The sequence below is a fragment of the Gopherus flavomarginatus genome, chromosome 3, assembly GCF_025201925.1.
Source record: "Gopherus flavomarginatus isolate rGopFla2 chromosome 3, rGopFla2.mat.asm, whole genome shotgun sequence".
Lineage (NCBI taxonomy): Eukaryota > Metazoa > Chordata > Testudines > Testudinidae > Gopherus > Gopherus flavomarginatus.
The window spans coordinates 125,797,692-125,818,391 of record NC_066619.1 but is presented as its reverse complement, the minus strand read 5'-3'; the positions used below and the strand labels follow the sequence as shown (position 1 = coordinate 125,818,391).

Genomic DNA, 20,700 nt, shown 5'->3' with positions numbered 1-20,700 from the left:
AAGTCAGACAGTAACTCCACAAGAATGAGTTTGCTACATAACAGATTGAAGATGAGGAGGCTGGGAAATTTGCAAATGCTTTTTTTATATTAAAAAAGCCCCAACTGCTGCTGCTGCAGATTAGCTATATTAGATGCTCACGATCTGTCTCTTTTAGATGTGACAGATGTGCTGAAGCACTAACCGAGACTCTGCATAAACAGAGTAACACTGGTCAGTAGAAGTGCTCCAAAATGTTAATAGAAACCCAGTTTGTTGAACTCCAGGAGTTAGTTCATGTGCATCTTAAACAAACAAAAAAACCCCAACTGCAAAGAAGAGGAAATTAAAATAAGATCTGTGAGATTCATGGGACACAGAGATTACTGAACTTGTTTTACAAGGTATACAGTGCTATTTTTTAAATTAAATGTGTTGGATTTTTACTTGTGGGAAAGTACATTTATGATTCTTCTCTAAATTGAAGAATTAGAGTCAACCACTACATTTATACAGAGAGGCATATGAATATCGCAAGACAGGCTCTCATTCCTGACTGTTCCTCAGATCAAAGCAATCCATGGTTGGGAGGACAATAAGTATATGGAGAAGGAAATTAAAAAGACTGAAGATAAGAGCATCAGAAAAGGATAGTCTGCTTACACAATAACTTGGATCAGATTGACTGTCAGCATCTGGAAAGGGTAAGACTATCTTACACAAATAAAAAGCCACCACAAATCATATCTCCCATTTAAAATAAAGTAGACAATAACAAGCTCTTTTCAGACATCTATGTATATGGAATTTTAACATATGAAATACAAGTTGGTTAAAATACTGCTAAGAATAGCACATACAGAAACAGTACGTCACTTATCACTCATTACAACTTTTTACAGGAAAAAATGGTGAAACACCTAAGAGATCTTGCTGTATTCAAACTATATATACATCTAACAGTCCAAACGCTACTTGTCTTGGACTCAAGGTAAGCACCTTCATTACAGTGTCCATTACAGGAAAACAGCCAAAAATACATTCAGAACCCCTACAACTATTTTCATAATTAACATTTTAAAGCATTTTGTGGTAGACAGGTGTATGTATCCAAGATTGCATATCCTTAAAGAAAAACAATCTGCATTAGTAACAGTAAAGAGCTCTTTGCATTTTTGTTCATATACATTATGTATCAACTTATTTTACAAGTTATTTATTTAAAACACTTTCACAATTTTACAAAATTCCTAAAAAAAATTTGCACTTCAGTTTCTCATCTTTGAAACGCGCTACTTTAACATAATTAGGAGCTGGCTACATTTTCACCCATTCCCTCCTATTTCTTCTCTCCCACCTCCCCCCACAGCAAAGGAACTACTTGGTTTTAGGGCTTGTATCCCCATGAGCCCAAGACCTGCATTCACATAATAATAATAATAATAATAATAATAATAATAATAATACTTAATACTTCTATAATGCCTCCTTCAGAGTATCTCAAAGCGCTTCCAAACAGTTTAAGCCTCACAACACCCCTGTGAGGTAGGTATGGTATTATCCCCATTTTACAGGACCAAGACTTTTTTTTTTTGGGCGGGGGGGGGGTCGCGGTGGACACGATCACACTTAAATGTTTACTACAACGGCAGCTTCTTAACCTGCAGTCTTGAACAAAATAGTGTTAATATTCCAGACACAGTTCACATTCTTACAATGTGTATTGGCATTATTTGTACTGGCTTGGGGGTAAGGATTAAAGCAAAGTGCTGGGTAGGTTGCTGCTCTGCCACCGCAGGCAGGTAGTTTTGGAATGTTTATACAAATGGCTGGACTGGCTGAATCGTTTGCCACACTTTAAACAGGCGTAAGGCTTTTCTCCTGTGTGCACACGGATGTGCTTCTTACAGTCTGTTAAGGTCAAGAAAGTCTTGCAGCAGATTTTACAGGCATATTTGCGAGCACCTTCTACAACCAAAACATTGTGCTCAGATAAGGCCTTCTTACATTTTGAAAGAACATCAGCAGATGCCCTGGTCAACTGTGGTGGACCAGGCTGGGAAGGATGCCCATTTTCAAAAGAGGAACTGGTCCCATTCATTATCAGCTGGGAATTAGGTGTACTATCTTGCATTTGGGAGCTCCTAACAGAGGTCACAACAGGCATTTTGGGGGCTATGCGACGGTAGCCAGGAAAGTTACTGGCTCCACCTCTTGGAGAGCCCATCATTGCCCTTGATAAAGAGTGTAGTCCCAAGCCAGACCTTGGAAAGTCCATCCCAAACTGTTCTGCTGCCCGGTATCCAGAAGTCTGTACACATGGAAGACCCATTACATCCTGCATAGGTCTAACAAAGTGGGAGTCTGTAGGTTCATTAAATGGATTCTCCACATGAGAGACAGTAGCAGAGGAATGGCCATTAGTAGGCCCAGACTCTGGACTCATTAAATAAGAGGCATCTCCATCCATTCTGCAGTCACTGGTTGTATTTGGAATGTTGTCATCACTTTGATTAGCACCAAAATTGCCACCTCGGCTCTTATTCAGAAAATTTGAGATACTGAACGTAGACTTGTGTTCCAGGTTATTTGACACCTCCAAAATATGGATGTCACCAACCCTATCAGTACTAGATTGTGGGTCAGAAAAGCTGCGATCGCTACTTTCCGGACTCAGTTCTATCTTTTCTGCACTGACTACTCCTCCTTCCACTTCAACAGACTCACTGCCTTCTGCTTGGGAAGTGACATCACTCACTTCATCTTGAGGCTCTGGAGAACTCAAGGGCTCGGATTTAACCACCACCCTCATGTGTTCTTTTTCATTTAGACTGATCTCTGGATTTTCACACTGAAAGTTGTTTTTCTCAGAAGTAGCTTCTTGGTCAAAGCTAGTTTCCACTTGTGTTGCTTGAGATGCCATGGACATTTGCGAAATGTTTCCTCCACTGTTGTCAGACTGACTGGGCACTTGGGCATCTTCTTGGGCACCAAAAGACTGATCAAACATAATGGTGTTATCCTCTGGATTATCAGTCACAACATCAGCTTTAGAATTGTCCACAATCTTCAGTGAATCTGGTGAAAAAAATTCTTCCCGTGAATGAACTACCGACTGCCCGCTCTCTGGGGCAACATCTGAAATGATGGACTCGTCTATGGTAGGCCTGATTCGCTGTCTGGCCCGGTCTTCAGAAGACTGTTTCCGTTTGTGGAGACGCCGAATAGGAAAAGTAGTGCGTTGTTCTATGTTACTTCTCATTGATGAGCTCATAGTATTTTGTTGTTCCTCTGTGCTCTGGGTGGAATTTAATGCAGAGCTCACTATACTCAGTCCAAGCTGCTGAAGCATGAAAGATCTTTGCATACGTGCATTTTGTTCTTGAACTCTATCGCTAGGTGGTGACATTGGCAGCGTCCTCGTAGTAAGGTAGTGTTTACATGCTTTAACAACAGAGTTCAGATGTAAGTGAGAAGCTGCCAGCAAGACATCCATAACATTGCTCTCTCCAAGCATGAGTGTGGAAGTGTACATCATGTCAATCAGAGCAGCAAAGGCCTCAGCTGTCACTACCTCACTGTCCAGCTGGATCATGTTCATGGTCTGGTCTCCCTCTGCTACAGTAAAGAGAGCTCGAAAATGTGTGCTGCATGCTGCCAAAACAGAGCGATGGGCTTTGAAATGCCTGTTCCCCACCACAATGACACAGTCACAAAGTTGACCATGAAGACGCTGGTAGTTTAGCTGCTGAAAGATTTGCTCAAAATGTCCTGGAAAATCCATGATCCTACAAAATTTAAAAAAAAAAGGAAAATGTAAGACAAAAATGGCTGACATTCTATTTTTATCACAATGAACCAGGGTTTAATATTGAATGCAGGTGGCTCAGAGGCAAACTATCAATAACTGATCTTTTACTTACCACCACCATATTACTATAACACTTATGCTGGCAACCTTGTGAAGAAGCATAGAAAAACTGCATCTTCTGACAGATTCATTCTTTTTTCAGGATTTTCTCTAATGTACTTCCCAACTAAGTATCAAACATACTACAGGCTGAGCTGATAACACAACCTATAGTTAAATGTGTCTAATATCTTCCTACTTTCAGCTGCTTATAACTTCACCAAACTTTAACCCTTCAGGCTGAAATTCCCATGCCTGGTCTCTCCCTTAGACTACTTTTTGCTGGAAAGTACTAGCTAAAACAGTTCAGCAGTTTGAGAATGAAATTAGGAGAAAACATGTTGTTTCCTCATACTAAAACAAACAAACAAAATTATTGCAACCATTTCAGTGAAAAGTTCTAGCACCTCCATACGTTGAAGAAAGGGTGTGAAGTTTGACCAGGGGTAGGAGGGTGAGGAGGTTTGAGATGTACTTTTTGCAGTCCCAGTAAAAATTCACCCAAGCATGGCCGCACTCTACAAAAGCTCAGCACATGGTCAATAAAGACTTGTTAAGAGTGTGGCAGTTAAATTCATTGAAGATTCTACCTTCACTGAGCATGCTCCAGCCCATGTCTCTCTTTGAAATTGCTCCTCCCAGCAGCCAAGAGAACTGAGAGCAGGAAGCCTGTCTTGCCTGTGTTCTCAATGGCCCCTCCACTGGAACCCAGGCAGCATGGAGGAAGAAGTTGCCTACCAAAAATGCAGAGGGGTGAGGAATAAGGAGGGATGTTGCCCAAATCAGAAGGCAGAAAGGTGGTAGGGGTGTGTGGTGGGGGCAAGAGCCGAGTGGATTGGATAGAAGGGGGGGGGCAGAGAGACGCAGGGGGGACAGACAGAAGATCTATAACCACTAGGTAACACTCCCCTACAAAACCTGGATTTAACCCAGGAGTTTTCAGTCCCTGCATTCCTCTGCTATCAGCAAAGATAACAGCATACTACCACTAGGGATTACTCCATTAGCTCAAGTGATAAAGGACTGTGCTGTGGATATAAAAATCTAAACCCTATTACTGACCTAATTTGAGGGTCAGTGTATGTGTATCAGATGGAACCAAATTAAAAAAAATTGGAAGTCACATAAGATCCACATTAGAAAAATGTAAAGCACTCAAAAAAATTAGGAAATGCTCAAATCAAGGTTGCACAATTCAGCTCCTGTGTGTGCACATGCATTATGAGAGGTTTTAATTACATGATCACACACTACACTTTTACCACAGGACCCCACTTCATTCAGTGCATAGTTTGGAAAGACAGTGCTCTGGGAATGAATCAGGGTTGCACACTGAATCAGGCTGTTGCCTGCGGGAAACATGCTTCATTTGTTGCAGAAGTTGGAAGGTGTTCAGTGAATGGGGCAGGGCACTGTAGGAAGAGAAAGGCTATTCTAATGGTTAAGGATGCTAAAAGCCACTCTAGATAATTGAATTCTATCCCTGCCTCTGCCACAGAGTTCCTGTGTGATGCTGGACAAGTCATGTAAGTCAAAATATTTACTGCTGTCTTCTAATTGTGGGTTCCACATCTTCTGAATGCCCAAAAAAAAAAAAAAAATTTCTGCCACCAGATTTGCTAAGCATTCACAACTGCAGCTATAGTCAACTGGAGCTCTGCTCTGAACATATAAAGTGTAATAAAAGTGCTGAACACTCTGAAAGCCCTAGGGTTTCAAGCTGGGCACCCAAAAATAATGGACACTTGAAAATGTTGGCCTTTATCTCATAGGGGTGTTATGAAGACATATTAATGTTTGTAAAGTTCACAGAGGTTATAGAGCACCACAGAAATGCACAAGAGGAAACTGATAATTTTGTATTAAGTGCAGGGTTTGTTAAATGAAGACTAGGACCACAGACTAGAACCTCCTGCATAACTCAAGCCATAAGATTTCCCTAAATTAATTCCTGTTTGAGAGCATCTCTCTTAGGAATAACACCTAATCTTGATTTTAAAGTTGCCAACGCTGGAGATTCCACCACAACTCTTGGTAAGCTATTCCAGTGGTTAGTTACCCTTACTGTTAAAAACGTGTTCCTTTATTCTAGCCTAAGCTTGTATAGCACCCACTTCCAGTCACTGGATCTTGTTATATTATGTCTGTTAGACTGAAGAGCCCTTTGCCATCAAATTTCTGCTCCCCATGTAGGGTACTTATAAACTGTGGTTAAGTCACCCGTTAACCTTCTCTTAGAAAAGACAAAATAAATTGAGCACCTTGAATATTTCACTTTAATCTTAGGCATTATTTTCCCATCTTTTAATCATTCTGTGGTTCTTCCCTGCATCCTCTCCAATTTATTAACATCCTTCTTGAACTGTAGATGTCAGAACTGGACAGAGTGTTCCAGTAGCAGTTGCACGAGAGCCAAATACAGAGGTAGCAAAACCCTCCTTACTCCTACTTGATACTCTCCTGTTTATACACCCAACAATCACACTTTTGGACAGAGTCGGTCTGGGGGCTCACCATAACCCCCGAATGTTTTTCAGAGTCACTGCTTCACAGGATACCTTTGTTCCAAGATGTGCGATCTTAACATTTGGCCATACTGAAACATATCATTTGCTTACACCCAGATGACCAAGTGATCTTTATTGCTCTGTTTCAATCTCCTCTCCATTATTTACCACTCCCTCAATCTTTGGGTCATCTTCAAACTTTAACTGTCATGATTTTATGTTTACTTCCAGGTCATTCATAAAAATATTAGATACCATAAGACTGAGAACCAATCCATTAGCCAGTTTTTAATCTATTTAACATGTACCGTGTTCATTTTGTATAATTCTAGTTCCTCAATCAAAAGATCACATGGTACCAAGTCCAATACCTTACAGAAGTCTGTTACATGTGTTTGTACAGTGCCTATCACAATGGAGTCTATGATTACGGCTCCTAACCACTATAAAACAAAAACAAACTTGTAATCTCTCCAAAAAAGATATCAAGTTACTTTGACAAGATCTATTTTGTCTGCAATATCATGAATGCCATATGTTACACTCATATTACATTGAATGTGGAAGATAAAAGAAATACCGAATAACTACCCATCTAGTGAACAAAGCAGGGGCATGGGGGGTGGGGGGAGAAGGGGAGCAAGGAGGGGACAGTATGTGATCATGTAGTCAAAGGTTATCAATGCATACACATAAGGGGGCCAAATTAAAGTTGCAAAGACACGCTTATACTAGCATTTCCTAACTTACGTACTTGTCTTTGCAACCTTAACCTTCTCACAAATATATATTTATATCAAATTGGACAAGGAGATTCACCTACAATGCCCAAGGTAAAAAACTGAGGAAGAGGAAGGATGGTCATGTGGTCAAGGCTCTGAATCATGACTCAGGAGATCTGGGTCAACGCTCAGCTCTGCCACAGATTTCTTGTGCAACTTGGTCAACTCACTTAACCCCATGCCCCAATTTTCCATCAGTAAAATGGGGATAATATTTCCTTTTGCCTATGCTGTCTGCCTTGCTTATTTAGACCAGAGCGTCTTGCCTGTTATGTATGTACATACACATACACGTCCTGTCTTCTCTGTAAATACTGTTTCCACTGATCCTTCTGGTGCTGTTAGCTCAGGACCCAAACTGTGTCGCATGCTTAGCAACATGAACACTGTTCAACAAGAAGTGTGGTTAAAGTTTGGGGTTTTAAGTTTCCGTTAATACAACTGTAAAATTAAACAATATTTCAGTGTGTTATAGACCGACCGTTGCCTTAGTGAAAAATTGCCTTTCTATCTGTACCTTTCTGATTAAGAAGATAACAGGAGGGCTTTTTTAAACAAACAGACCAATATTGCAGTGTATTGTATGACAGAGATTACCAGACCCTATAGAAACAGCTAAGATGGGACTGGCAAATCACAGAAACATGTGTCTTGGGAAAGGAGTCAAAATTAAGAGAGAGCCTCCTAATTTAAAGAGTTAATGTTTACATTGTCTTACAGTTCCATGCACTTACTTCAAAATGTCATGCAAGACTCAAACCACGTACCTGAATAGTCTCATATGCACAGAGAGAGTCATGCACTAAGTTCATTATGCGTGTACAGAATTCCAGATACATGCATTATGATATAAATGAGACAAAGCAATTTATTTTGATATAGGCAATAAATATCAGGTATGAATTTTACAGACTTCACTTCTAAACTGAAGATGGGTAAAAGGAATTTGTCCTCATTAGACAAACCTGAAGTTTATAAAAAACAAAAACAAACAAAAACAACAATGCTAGTCTGAAAGATTCCCAACGGATGAATACTTGTTTCAGGGCCAAATTTAAAAAAACCACATAAAAACATTACTTTTTCCATTTTAATATATCTATGCTTGTTTTTTAGAAGAATGACTCATGTCAACTTAAAAGGACAGCTTCTTCCAAAAGCTGAAAACTTAACAGACTATGATTAAAACCTATTTATTTCTTTTACTGCGGTGTCCAAAGCCAATGTGAGAATTAAAAAGTTATTATGCCAACTATCCTTTTGGACATATCCAATCATAACTGAAAGTACTGGTCCAAACAAAGATTACAAAAACTGAACCTACCGTCCCCCCCTGCAATTTGACATGGGTTAAAGAAAGCATTTATAGTGTGATGGACTATGGTTTTGCATCATAAGAGGGGAGGCCGTGTCTACACTGGCAATCTTACAGTGGCACAACTGTACCAATAGAGCTGTGCCATTGTAAGATTGCTAGTATAGCTGCTCTATGCTGATTGGAGAGAGCTTCCCCCATCAACATAATAAAACCACCACCTAAATGAGCAGCGGTAGCTATGCTGGAAGGAGAGCGTCTCCCATCGACACAGTGCTGTGCACACAGGCACTTATGCCTGCAAAATGTATGTCCCTCGAGGTGTGTTTTTATCCACACCCCTGAGCAACATGCATTTTGCCGACATAAGCGGTAGTGTAGACATGGCCCTAGTGTCAACTGTCTTAGATATGCCATATTTAAACTGAATATCCAAGGGAGCTTGGCACACAAGTAATAACACTCTAAGTCATTATCAGTATTACAATTGGGTTGCTTCTTGCTTGCCAGCCAACAGCTGGCAGTTTACTACTTGGACTACCTCCCTCCCTAAACCTTCAATATTTAAAATATATTTGATGTGTCTGTAAGGATTCCTAGCACACAATTCATATGAAAAGATGCCCAAATTATGTTAAAGAACTTAAGCAACAAGGTTGTATTTCACCACATTAGAATGTATTTGTATTATGCTCAACTGTTGTGCCAAACACATCAAAACCCATAGAAAACTCCTTTGGAGACCAGAACAGACACTTAATCCAGGTACTTAAATAGTAAAAGTGTCATTCACGTAAAAATCAAGAATGCTTTTTTCTCCTTTTCTTCCCTTTCAGCAGCTGGATTGTATTTAATAAGCCATGGAGAAAATCTTAAAGAAGATGACATTTTCAGTAAATTAACTCTTTAACCAAAAGAGTTAAACAGGTCATTAGCTCTAAAGTTACATTCTGGTTAAACACACACAAAATCTTAATTTAGTGACAGCTAAGGTTGCATCTGCACATATCCCATCCATCCAAACACCTTAAAAGTATGGAAATAAGGTAAGGAAATCATCTCCTGTATTGTCTGTCACCACACACTGCCGAGAACACTGTCAGTGGCACACTTCATCAGGTTTTCACTTCCACCTCCAACAGATAAGAAGCAGCAATATATACCCAAACATAACCAAAAATGACAACCTTATTACTAAATGAAGTTTCTGGGAGTTTTAGGGTGTTGGTGTTGTGGTTTGAGGGTTTTTTTTAAATACAGGATTGGTAGTTGGTGTAGCTCAGTGGTTAACTCCCCAGTATCAGGGAGGGTGAGCTGCAGTTGCTTGGCAATCAGAGGGATAAGCTGCACTGCCAAAGCTGCTCTGCCACCTTGACCCTCCAGAAAAGGCTGAGACATGGCTCAGGAGAGCTTTTGTCCCTAATATTTTATCACCATTTAAAAAGTTACTGCAAGTATGGACTCCAAATGCACTCTATTGTAATTAACAGCAATGCATAGTTTATCAGTCAAAGGGAAGCTCTGTGATGGAGTAAGCATCATCGCTTGCTTCCTGAAACACAACATAGCCTCTCATACACTTCTCCAGGTTTGACACAACCAAAAGCAACTGTAGCAGCAGAGTGTGTGCGAGCCTGGACTCTGGCAGCAGGGCTACATAGCGTGTTCCTCTTTTTTCTAGGTCCCTTGCCCTGCCCCTGTGAAGAGTATTTCAGCTTTCAAACCTGCAGTATGTGACACCTGAAGGGAAAGCATGACAAATCATTGAAATGTGAAACACTTGTATTTTGGCCCATCACACCAAAGTTTACAGATTCTAATGGTTTAAATACAAAAATTAAAAGGTGTTTTTTCACCAAGAAAATTAAATTATCTTTAAAAGATTTTCTCAATGCATCCATAACATCACCGATTTGGGTCGTCAGTTTGAACCCTAGCACTGAAAATTCCTAGCCAAGACCTTTTGCCACCTGGGCTTCCAGATGTAATTGTTATCCTATAGGGGAATACTCTCTAGAAGGGGACTTGACGCACACTTTCCCAGTGGGTTTGCTAAATCATGGTAGAAAATTGGAGATCAGGGTCCTGGATTCTATCCCTTACTTCAAGGCAGCAGTGTGGTACACTCAGAGATAGGATAAGAAAAAACACAGAACAATCAATCTGAAAGGCATCATGGCTGAGTGGATAAGATTTGGGTTATGATAATAGAGACCTGGGTTCTACGTTACAGCAGCTACAGCGCTGCAACTGTGCTGCTGTAGCATAGACACTTTCTGCGTTGCCAGGAGTTGTTCCACTGAGAGGCAGTAACTAGGTCAATGGAAGCATTCTTCCACATACCTAGCTGTGTCTACAGTACGGGTTAGGTCAACTTAACTACTTCACCCAGGATGTGAAATTTTTTACAGCTCTGAGCAATTTAGCTAGGTCAGTCCAAGTGTAGACCTGGCCTTAGTGCATCTGAAATTACCTTTTTTAACACTTACCTGTTAAAGGGAAAGTGTGGGGGTAGGGTATAGGTGACAACTTATACTTGACTGACTCGTAGGGTTGGGGTCATGGCCTTGGTTGATAATAAAGGTGCTGTGAGAGATCTGAACTCATGTTCTCTGGTTCTCAGCTCAGGGAACTGTTCTCTGAACTACTGGTATAGTGGCACTCTCTCTCTTCCTCTAACTGCTACAGAACCATCTGGGGGTGGCAGAAACATGAGGTCATATTAAGTTCTACACAGGCAGCTCACTTTCAAAAGTGCTCAATATGTTCACTTCATGTTGGCATATATAAAAACTGACACTGGTGAAAATTATGTAAGAAGAATAGAAACAAATACCTACCTACTCTGCAGATGTGGGGTAACGTGATGCAAAAATCAGATCCAAGGAGTTTATACACTTGTCTAAAGGGATAAAAATGTGGGACGCCTCATTCAAAAGGGATCATTCTAGGACATATCAACAGCAGTGTCATATATAAGACACAGGAGGTAATTGTTCAGCTCTACTTGTGACTGGTGAGGCCTCAACTGCAGTACTGCGTCCAGTTCTGGGCATCACTTTTTAAGGAAAGATAAAAACAAACTGCAAAGAGTCAAGATCAGAGCAACAAAAAATAATTAGATGTTTGGAAAAAATGTCTAATTCTTTCACTCTTTCCTCATAGGACATGCTTAGTCTAGAAAAGAGAGTTTTCAAATATGAAAAAGGCTGTTTTAAAGAGGACAGTGATCAATTGTTCCCCAAGTCCATCAAGGGTAGGACAAGAAGTAATCGGCTTAGTTTGCAGCAAGGGATATTTAGATAGAAAGTTTTTTGTAATAACAAAACCATAAAAGGATAGTTAAGCACTGGAACAAGTTATGTAGGGAGGCTGTGGAATTCCCATCAATGGAGGTTTTTAAAAACAGGTTTGACAAACAGCTCTCAGGGACAGTCTAGATATATTTAACCCTGCTTCGGGGATGTGTGTCAGGGGGAACTAGGTGGCCTCTTTCTATATTTCTACAGAAATATAGATGTCTACATTTCTATTATTGTCTTATTATTCCATTTGTATCGGCCTGACAGGCACCGAACCACCATGAAAACTTCAGATACTATGCCAGTTTTAATTTCTGTTTTGTCAGTTTTACAGTATTTCTGAAAAATAAAGCTTTAACACTCCCGTAAAAATGAAACTTTTCTTATGGCCTTGCTACCGCTGCACCATAACATGACACTTGTATTTCCAATCTCCATCTGCAAAAGCTGAACAGATCCATAGGGTGGCTTCTCTGCCACCTACCTCTCAAATGGAAACCCCAACTTTAAAAAGAAAATTCAGTTTCCAGCTTTCCCATTTAAAAGCAATCCTCTGTCCATGAATCAAACTTCAAATACCATATGGAGCTAAAGAGCTGCATTTAAATATCCCAGGAGAAAGAGCAGCCAAGGATACCTGAGCATGATACTATCTTGCCCAACAGGGCATTAAACTTCTAAATCTAACACATCAACCTCACTTTACCATTTACTAGAAATTCAAGAACTCTAATGACTTTTCTCAACCCTTGCTAATTCTGAAGCAGCCTGGAAACAAAGCATAAGTTTTTAACAGTGAGAGTAATTAACCAATGGATAATTTGCCAAGGGTCTTGGTGGATTCTCAATCACTGACACTGGATGTTTTTTCTAAAAGATCTGCTCTAGGAAATATTTTGGGGAAGTTCTATGGCCTGTGTAAAATAGGAAGTCAGAATAGATGATCACAGTGGTTCCTGCTGGCCATGGAGTCTACAAATCTCTGCATGCTATTTTTTAATTCTAGTCATCTAACCAATGATGATTTAGTTTAACTCAGAATGGAGAAATACATTTTTACCAGAAAAATTTAAACCAGGCTAAAGTGACAAATATCATTTGTGCCTTCTCCACTGTAGATGATACATGGGCTGAATCAATTTCCTTCATGATTTTAACTTCCAAAGCAGATTATTTTATCTATGAATTAGGCATGTCTCCAGCAAATCAATCCTGCATTTTCACTGAGATTTGACATATTCCCCTGCTTCTGGCCTCCCCAAACCTATTCACATTAAAATTATTTCAAGAATATATCTTCTCATGGCAGTGTAATTTGAACCACTATTAACAGAAAGTCTGTGTTGTACAATCTTTCATACAAATCCATAATATGATTCCAGACATTTTAGTATGTACTAATTAATAAAAATATTTTTGGCTGAAGTAACAACCATAATTTTGTAATTCTTAACTCTTCTAAAGCCTCAGCCACAAATTTGTTTTTTAAAAGAGAAGTTTATTTACCATACGTTCAAATAATGTAGCTATGTCTAAACTAATTACTTTTAGTTATGGGAAATAATGAACTGTTACAATAACTGAATAATTTCAGTGACACAACAAAGTTAAAAGAAACAAGTGGCAACTAACAGGCTGCCTAAATGTAGAATGCAGCAATATATACACACTCCCTTTGCTTTGTTACATATTTCAATTTTATATCAAAGTGTAATAGTAGCCACATGGTTACTAGTTTGACAGTACTATTGTGTAAAAAAAAAAAAAAAACATAGATCCTAAACATATAAATAAGAATGTAAGAATGGCTATACTGGATCAGACCAAAGGTCCATCTAGCCCAGTATCCCGTCTTCCGACAGTGGCCAATGTCAGGTGCCCCAGAGGGAATGAACAGAACAGGGAATCACAACATGCAGTTGCCAAATGACCTCCATACAGTCTACAGACGACAACTATCTCTTTGTACTTTGGCAGCTTGTTTTGCAAGAGATTGCACCATTTGTTGTACCTTCCATTACACTTGCTAGAACGCGTTCAATGTTATAAATGCAAGCCAACAGAGGCTCTAAAACAGTCACCTACAATTATTTTTATTCTCTGAAAATTCCAAATAATCAAACCCCCAGGAGTGGGGGAGAGGGGAGAGAAGCAGGGGAGGGGAGGGGAAAATAGTTGTTATAAGTGTTTGGGTACACTAGAAAGGTAACCTGGAGTCAAACTGAAGAACTAAGCTATGTCAAAACTTGTTTCACACCTACTTGAACAGCAAGTCACTCACAGTTGTACAGGTTTAGAATGGTTTCCACTCTACCCCTACATTTCACAGTTTTTATCATTCATTATTCAAGAAGTTTAAAAAAAAATCTGCAGAAAGTTCTTTTTTGAAAACTCTGCTTCACATACTTGGTCACGTGATTTTGTAACACTTGATTTGCTTAGAATCACACATTTTTAAAAAAGTGTTTCATAGTCTTGCAGCAGAGATCAAATGCCATTTCACTAGATTCTGTAATATGTCAAATGCAGTTTTGGAAGGCCTCATTCCCTCCTGGCTTTGAAGTCTCAGTGGCATGAATGATGTCTTGAAAGTGAAAGATTTGTGTGAGCTGACAAAAATTTGAATCTGCCAAGAGAAAATCTATATAGCAACATGAGTATAAAGGTGGATACAAGTATTAAAGAAAGCCCCCACTGGTTTTCTGCAAATTACACATTAACCAGTAGCAACCACAATTGGTTCAGTAGCACTAACCAATGACTAGGGGTTCAGCATTGCAGTCCTTCACCCACGCAGGTAGTCACCACAGTGAAGTCAGCAAGACTTTGCTCACTTCAGAATGACCAGACCTGGCCCTATAATTATTTTTTAATGTGTCTACTACAACCTTCAGGTTGTAACACCTGTTACAAAGTTGCACGAATGTGAGGACTCCGGGAGAATTTGCAGCACAAATGGAGTGACTGCCAACCCACTCCCCATATGAATTCCACCCATATGCACAAGACAGATCCTCAGACCAGGTGGTTTTCACTACAGACATCCCCCCCAATGCACACACTTGCTCATGTGTACCCAACCTGGGGGAATGTCACTACAGCTCTCCCCACCCCCAGTCTTGAGAATTTTGGGACTCGATTTTCCCCAACAAGTAACGAAGAGCTAACGGGACATTAGGGGAACCTCCATGGAGTGCTGAGGGGACCAGGGTCTGGAGATCATGGGAGCCTGAAGGGAAAGCTCAGGATGGACAGATGAGGGAAGGATGCAGTGGGGGGCCTACATGCAGATCTGTCATTGCAGGAGAGCCGGGGCTGGGAGATGAGGGCAGCTGTGGGGGGGGGGGGGGGGGCTGGGGTATGCCTGTCCCGGCAGAAGGATGTGTAGATGAGGGAAGGATGCAGTGGGGGCCTATGGTCATGGCCATCAGTGCAGAGAGACAAAGGAAGCATGTGGGGCGGGGGGGGGAGATAAGGGCAGCCTGCGGGGATAGGGGCGGTTGGGGTCTGTCTGTCTGTCCCTGCGGGGGGGGAGGGGATGAGTGGATGAGCAGAGGCTGCACTGGAGCCCTACGGGCAGGGCTGTCCCGGGGGGTGGGGGCAGATAAGGGCAGCCTGCGGTGACAGGGGTGGGTTAGGGTCTGTCTGTGCTCGGGGGGGGGGCGAGGATGAGTGGAGGCTGCACTGGAGCCCTACGGGCAGGGCTGTCCGGGGGCGTACAGAGAAGGGCAGCCTGCGGGGTAGGGGTGGTTGGGGTCTGTCTGTGCCCGCGGGGGGTGGGGGTGGATAAGCAAAGGCTGCACTGGAGCCCTACGGGCAGGGCTGTCCCGGGGGGGCAGAAGAGGGCAGCCTGCGGCGACAGGGGTGGGTTGGGGTCTGTCTGTGCCCGCGGGGGGGTAGGTGGGTGGATGAGCGGAGGATGCAGTGAGGCTCTACGGGCAGGGCTGTCCCGGAGGGGCAGACAAGGGCAGCCTGCGGGGTAGGGGTGGTTGGGGTCTGTCTGTGCCCGCGGGGGGGTAGGTGGGTGGATGAGCGGAGGATGCAGTGAGGCTCTACGGGCAGGGCTGTCCCGGAGGAGCAGACAAGGGCAGCCTGCGGGGTAGGGGTGGTTGGGGTCTGTCTGTGCCCGCGGGGGGTGGGGGTGGATAAGCAAAGGCTGCACTGGAGCCCTACGGGCAAGGCTGTCCCGGGGGGGGCAGACGAGGGCAGCCGGGGGACGTGCATGGGGAGCCTGGTGCCAGCCCGAGCCCTGGCCAGAGGCCCCCCCTGCCGCCCTGTCACTCACCAGCCGGCCGAGGCCCCGCCCCTCCCGCTCACCCTGTCTAGTGTCGGTGACACTAATCTCGCCGTCTCCCAGGCCCCGGCGCATGCGCAGGACGCCGGTCCCCTCCTCACTCCTCAACCGCCCCCACCTCGCGCGCATCGGCGAGACAAGCGCTGACAAGCGACCAAACCACCCCAAACACAGCGCGCGCCCGCCCCGTCTCACGCGCGCCCCCGGCGCAGCGCGCGCAGCCTCTCCCGCCCGCCCGCCCGCCCGGCTCCCCAGGCCTGCCTCACCTGCGCCGTGCAGTCCCCTCCCCTCCCGCGGCTCCGCGTCTCCGGGCGGGGGAGGGCCCGTCGTTCTCGGCCCCGGCGGGTTCCTCTCCAGCTCGCTCCGCTCTCCTCCCCCCTCCACTCCGGACACTGCAACCGCCTCGCCGGCAGCAGGAAGTGACGCCATCGTATGGCGGCCAATCAGCGGGGTGGGCGGGGACGAGACGAAAAAAGGCTCCGTAGCCTCCCGGGATGCGAAACTCCTAGCCAATCATAGGGCTCCATTCGCGGCCCTTGGCGCCTCAAGGCGTAGCCTCAGCCAATTAGCCACCAGTTTGCTGATACCACCACGGCGCTTCGAGGGGTTTATCAATAAACTGTTCGCTGATTGGACTTGCACTCCATTAACCAATCAGAATGTGAATTCAATCAAGGCTGAGGCTCAGGCGCTCCCCCTTTCCTCTCAAGTAGAAGTGCAGCCTCCCAAGAGCCTCAGGCACCCGTCCGTTCCCCATGTTCATTGGCCTGATCTCACCCTGAGCTGGGGCCCTGTGCACCCTCCACCCTGCAGGACCAGTCAGTGCCCCACACCACAGCCACTGTTCCCTCTAAGCTGTGCATGTGGGCGCTCACACAGATCCTAATCCACACACACACATGCGGCGAAACACCGTATGCACAACAATTTGCACAGAAGCACAATTCGCACAGAAATTTTTTGCACACACAGCCTGTTAAAAATGTGCACAGATTTTTTGTGCACATGGCCTGTCAAAAATTAGAGGGAACATTGATCACAGCCCAAAGCCTGTTAAAGTAGAATGGAAACTATGCACACCCTTATCTAAGGCATAGGTACCTTGGCTTGGAAAGCAATGCTCCAGGGCATTTCCAGCAGGCTATAAAAGGAGAACTGTTGCCAATCCCAGATGTTCAAAAATCATGAGTCAGGCTCCAAAAAGATGAAGCTGTATTAGAAATCATGGGATTCTTTTAAAAAAATAACATTGGACTATTTTCCTTTGCATTCTGGTTTTTGTGCTTTTAGGGTGCACTTGAGTCATGCTCCTAAGCTTTTCTCTGCACTTGTGAAGGCCACAAACTTACTTTTTAATAAAAACAAAAGCTGAGATTTTCACATAATTCTATGCCTGCAAGAGTTGGGGCTTGAAATGAAACATCAAATATTGTGAGATGCATGATAAAAATCACACGAGTTGGCAACACTTCACTAAATAAGTAAAAACCTATCCATAAATGATCGTTAAAGTCTTCCAGAAGCATAATCCAACCCATTCTAAAAACAGAAGAAAATTCTCAGGCCTGACTGTAACTACTAAAACTGTACTAGTTGGGACAAACCGCAAGAGAAAACAAATAAGAACAGATTTAAAATTTTTATTAAAGATAATAATGTTAAAATTATCTAATACACATGTTAAGAAAACAGTTTTATACAGCTGAGTATAATGCTTAAATTATATAGAAGTATGAAGTTTGGTTTAAAAGTCATAAAATATAAAACATAAAAACATACTACAGGGGGGAAGGAAAGCTCAGTGGTTTGAGCATTGGCCTGCTAAAGCCAGGGTTGTGAGTTCAGTCCTTGAGGGGGCCATTTGGGGATTGGTCCTGCTTTGAGCAGGGGGTTGGACTAGAGCAGGGGTCCCCAACATGGTGCCCACAGGCGTCATGGTGCCTGCTGGGGCATCTAAGTGTGCCTGCATACTGGCCAGCAGATGAGCACCAGCCAAAATGCCACCGACAAGCTGCATCATCCAGAGGTGTCACTGCCAAAATGCCACCGATTTTCAGCGGTATATCAGCAGCAATGACACTGCTTGTAGGCAGCATATTGGTGGTGACGCCTATTGACATTGTCACTTGTCAGCAGAATTTCAGTGGATGTTCGTCCACCACCACAGTCCTCCATGGCTCATCATCTGGCACCCACCAGATGAAAAAGGTTGGGGATCACTGGACTAGATGATCTCTTGAGGTCCCTTCCAATCCTAATAATCTATACTATATATAATCTGCACAATCCCAATTTAAGGTTAATAAATTTAACAATACCATTAAAATATTAGGATCCAAATATTTTATTTATTGTATTTGTGAGTACATCATTCACAAAAAGTTATACTAGGAGTAGCTTGTGGAAAGCAAATATAGCAATGAGTGCAGATTGTCCCAGAACCAGGCATTCCTCCAGCACCAATAATGGCTGCAGAGAATAACAAGGGATGAGCTTCTCTTCCCTCATTAATATACAGAAAATAATACAACATCTAGAGCCATCTTCACTAAAGCAGTTTACAAATGACCAAAGTTTAAATCAAACATGCATTGGGAAGAACAGATACAAAAATACGAATAAGCCAGATCGCTAGAAATCCCTGCACAGAACTAACACAAAAAATCACCTTAATTCCCAGCTATTAGGACACAGATGCACGGTCAGCAATGAACCAGTTTGCTACTGTAGACAGGTCCTTACAAAATCACATGCCATGTTGGATGCCAATTTGTAACAGCACTCTCCTCTCCTTCCTCCATTTGGGTCTTCAGTCGGGTCTGAATCTCGAACTTCAGCACTAAAGCAATGAGCTTTTATCATTTGAACTGAAAAAAATAATAATTCCATTGGCTGGCAGCAGCAGACTTGATCCTCTTGCATGAACCAACCAGGAGAGAGGAAGAAAAATTAACATTCTAGTGCAGGCAGGATTTTCTTCTTTCCATCCCTCGTTGCAATGTGCTGTATCATTGTCTTCCTATGGATGCCTGAAATTTCACAAATGACATCATGCAATATAGGCCAGGAGAAGCAGTGGTCGCTCCCAAAGGATTTTGCAAGCTTAAGTTCAAGTACTTGTACAGTGTGGCTTATTTTAAAACAGAAATAATGCAGTGTCCTGCTTTTCTGTGATCTAAAATAAGCTTACCTCAGCCATAGGCTCCAAAGTGACAGACCGACGCAGGCTGTGAGAACACGAGGAGACAATGGCTATGGGCACCATCTATCATTCAACTTTTCCCTCCCTCCATGCAGACTGTTTTAATTCACTTCTTAGAGAATCAGCAGCCTGCAGCCAATGAGACTCATCAACATCTATGAAAGGAATAATATATCCAGATACGGGTAACTATCATTGTTTTGTATTAATATCCAAAGACAACTCTTATCTCTTATTAATATCAACATTCTACCTAATATCCATTGTCTAGACTACTTTTTTTCTGTTGGCATGACAGAAAACTGTTGGTCTAGAAAGCTGGTCTGGGGGACAGATACTTCAGTTAACATGTACACAAAGACTGGCCACAAAGATGTTTTTTGAAGAATGTTTAAAGTTGACTGTTAGCCAAGTGATAGTTGTTAGTAGACCAACAACCCTCCCTAGAGAAAGGGGGTATATGTGTTTGAGGAGACCTCAACTGGAAGCAGCGTGCTTAAGGATAATATTGACAACTGTTTATGTACATTTGGGAACAGAAAGAATCATTAGTTGTCAAACAGGGATGTGGTTTCACTAAAGAACAAGTGGCAAAAAAGGCAAAAACTGGACTAATATTCTGGACTGGACTAAACTATGATTCTGCCCCAATGATAAAAGAGGCTTTTGAAACAAGAGTTCAAATGAGCCCTGGTGAAAGGGGGTCCCCCTTCTCTCAAACTCTCACACCCCCACTCCGCCTTTCTTCCTGAGAGTGTCACCTCATCTCTTGCTTAAGATGGACGGTTTTAAGTTGTGGGTCACACTCAAAGTTCAGCCATTCAAATAATAAATATAATGGGGCAACTCCTTAAGTTCTTATTAAACCAGGCAAAACTCTGACAAATTAAACAGCAGACTGGGTCTCCCTGCAGAAGTGTTATTGACCAAAGGAAGCAGATGGTGGCGGGTCTATTTCTAAGCAATCTAGTCGGTCCGTGCGTTATGTTTGATTGGAATATTCTCCCTACATTTGCCATGTGGTGGTAAGCAGACATAATTCCTAGGAAGTTCTCCAGAAGCTTGCTCCAACCCTGCTGTATTTAATGACGATACCCACTGCACTGCTTGCAATTCTTCTTGTCCTCTTAGGATTGACTCATGGCAAGGCATAAAAAGGTTTGAAAAAACCCACTTTCAGCAGAAGATGCAGAGGCGCTCCCAGCAAGGAGAGGGCACCGGACCCATCTTTCCTTGCAGCCAGAGGGGTCGCAGTACCCGCCGCAAGCGAGCAAAGGGCAGCTTGGAGTCCCAGGCAGGGTGGGACCAGAGCAGACCCCAGAGGCCGGCGCACAGACCCAGCAGCGGGCCATTGCCCGGGGGGCGTGTCCAGCGCCGTGCGCCGGCTGGCTGTAGGTGGCGATCGCGGC

General features: G+C 42.9%; 1 protein-coding gene across 1 annotated transcript; it reads right to left on the bottom strand.

Moving 5' to 3' along the window:
- Positions 1 to 759: 759 nt before the first annotated feature.
- On the bottom strand, positions 760 to 16,507 carry ZBTB5 (zinc finger and BTB domain containing 5). Its single transcript, XM_050943096.1, has 2 exons — positions 16,356 to 16,507; positions 760 to 3,767 (listed from the first exon to the last, which is right to left on the bottom strand). The coding sequence occupies exon 2, from the start codon at positions 3,761 to 3,763 to the stop codon at positions 1,736 to 1,738; it is 2,028 nt and encodes a 675-aa protein (XP_050799053.1). The 5' UTR covers positions 3,764 to 3,767; positions 16,356 to 16,507; the 3' UTR covers positions 760 to 1,735.
- Between the last annotated feature and the right edge of the window lie 4,193 nt (positions 16,508 to 20,700).

What these genes read in the sequence shown, in the direction of transcription:
- ZBTB5 (XM_050943096.1), bottom strand. Translation starts at nt 3,763, where the DNA reads ATGGATTTTCCAGGACATTTTGAGCAAATCTTTCAGCAGCTAAACTAC.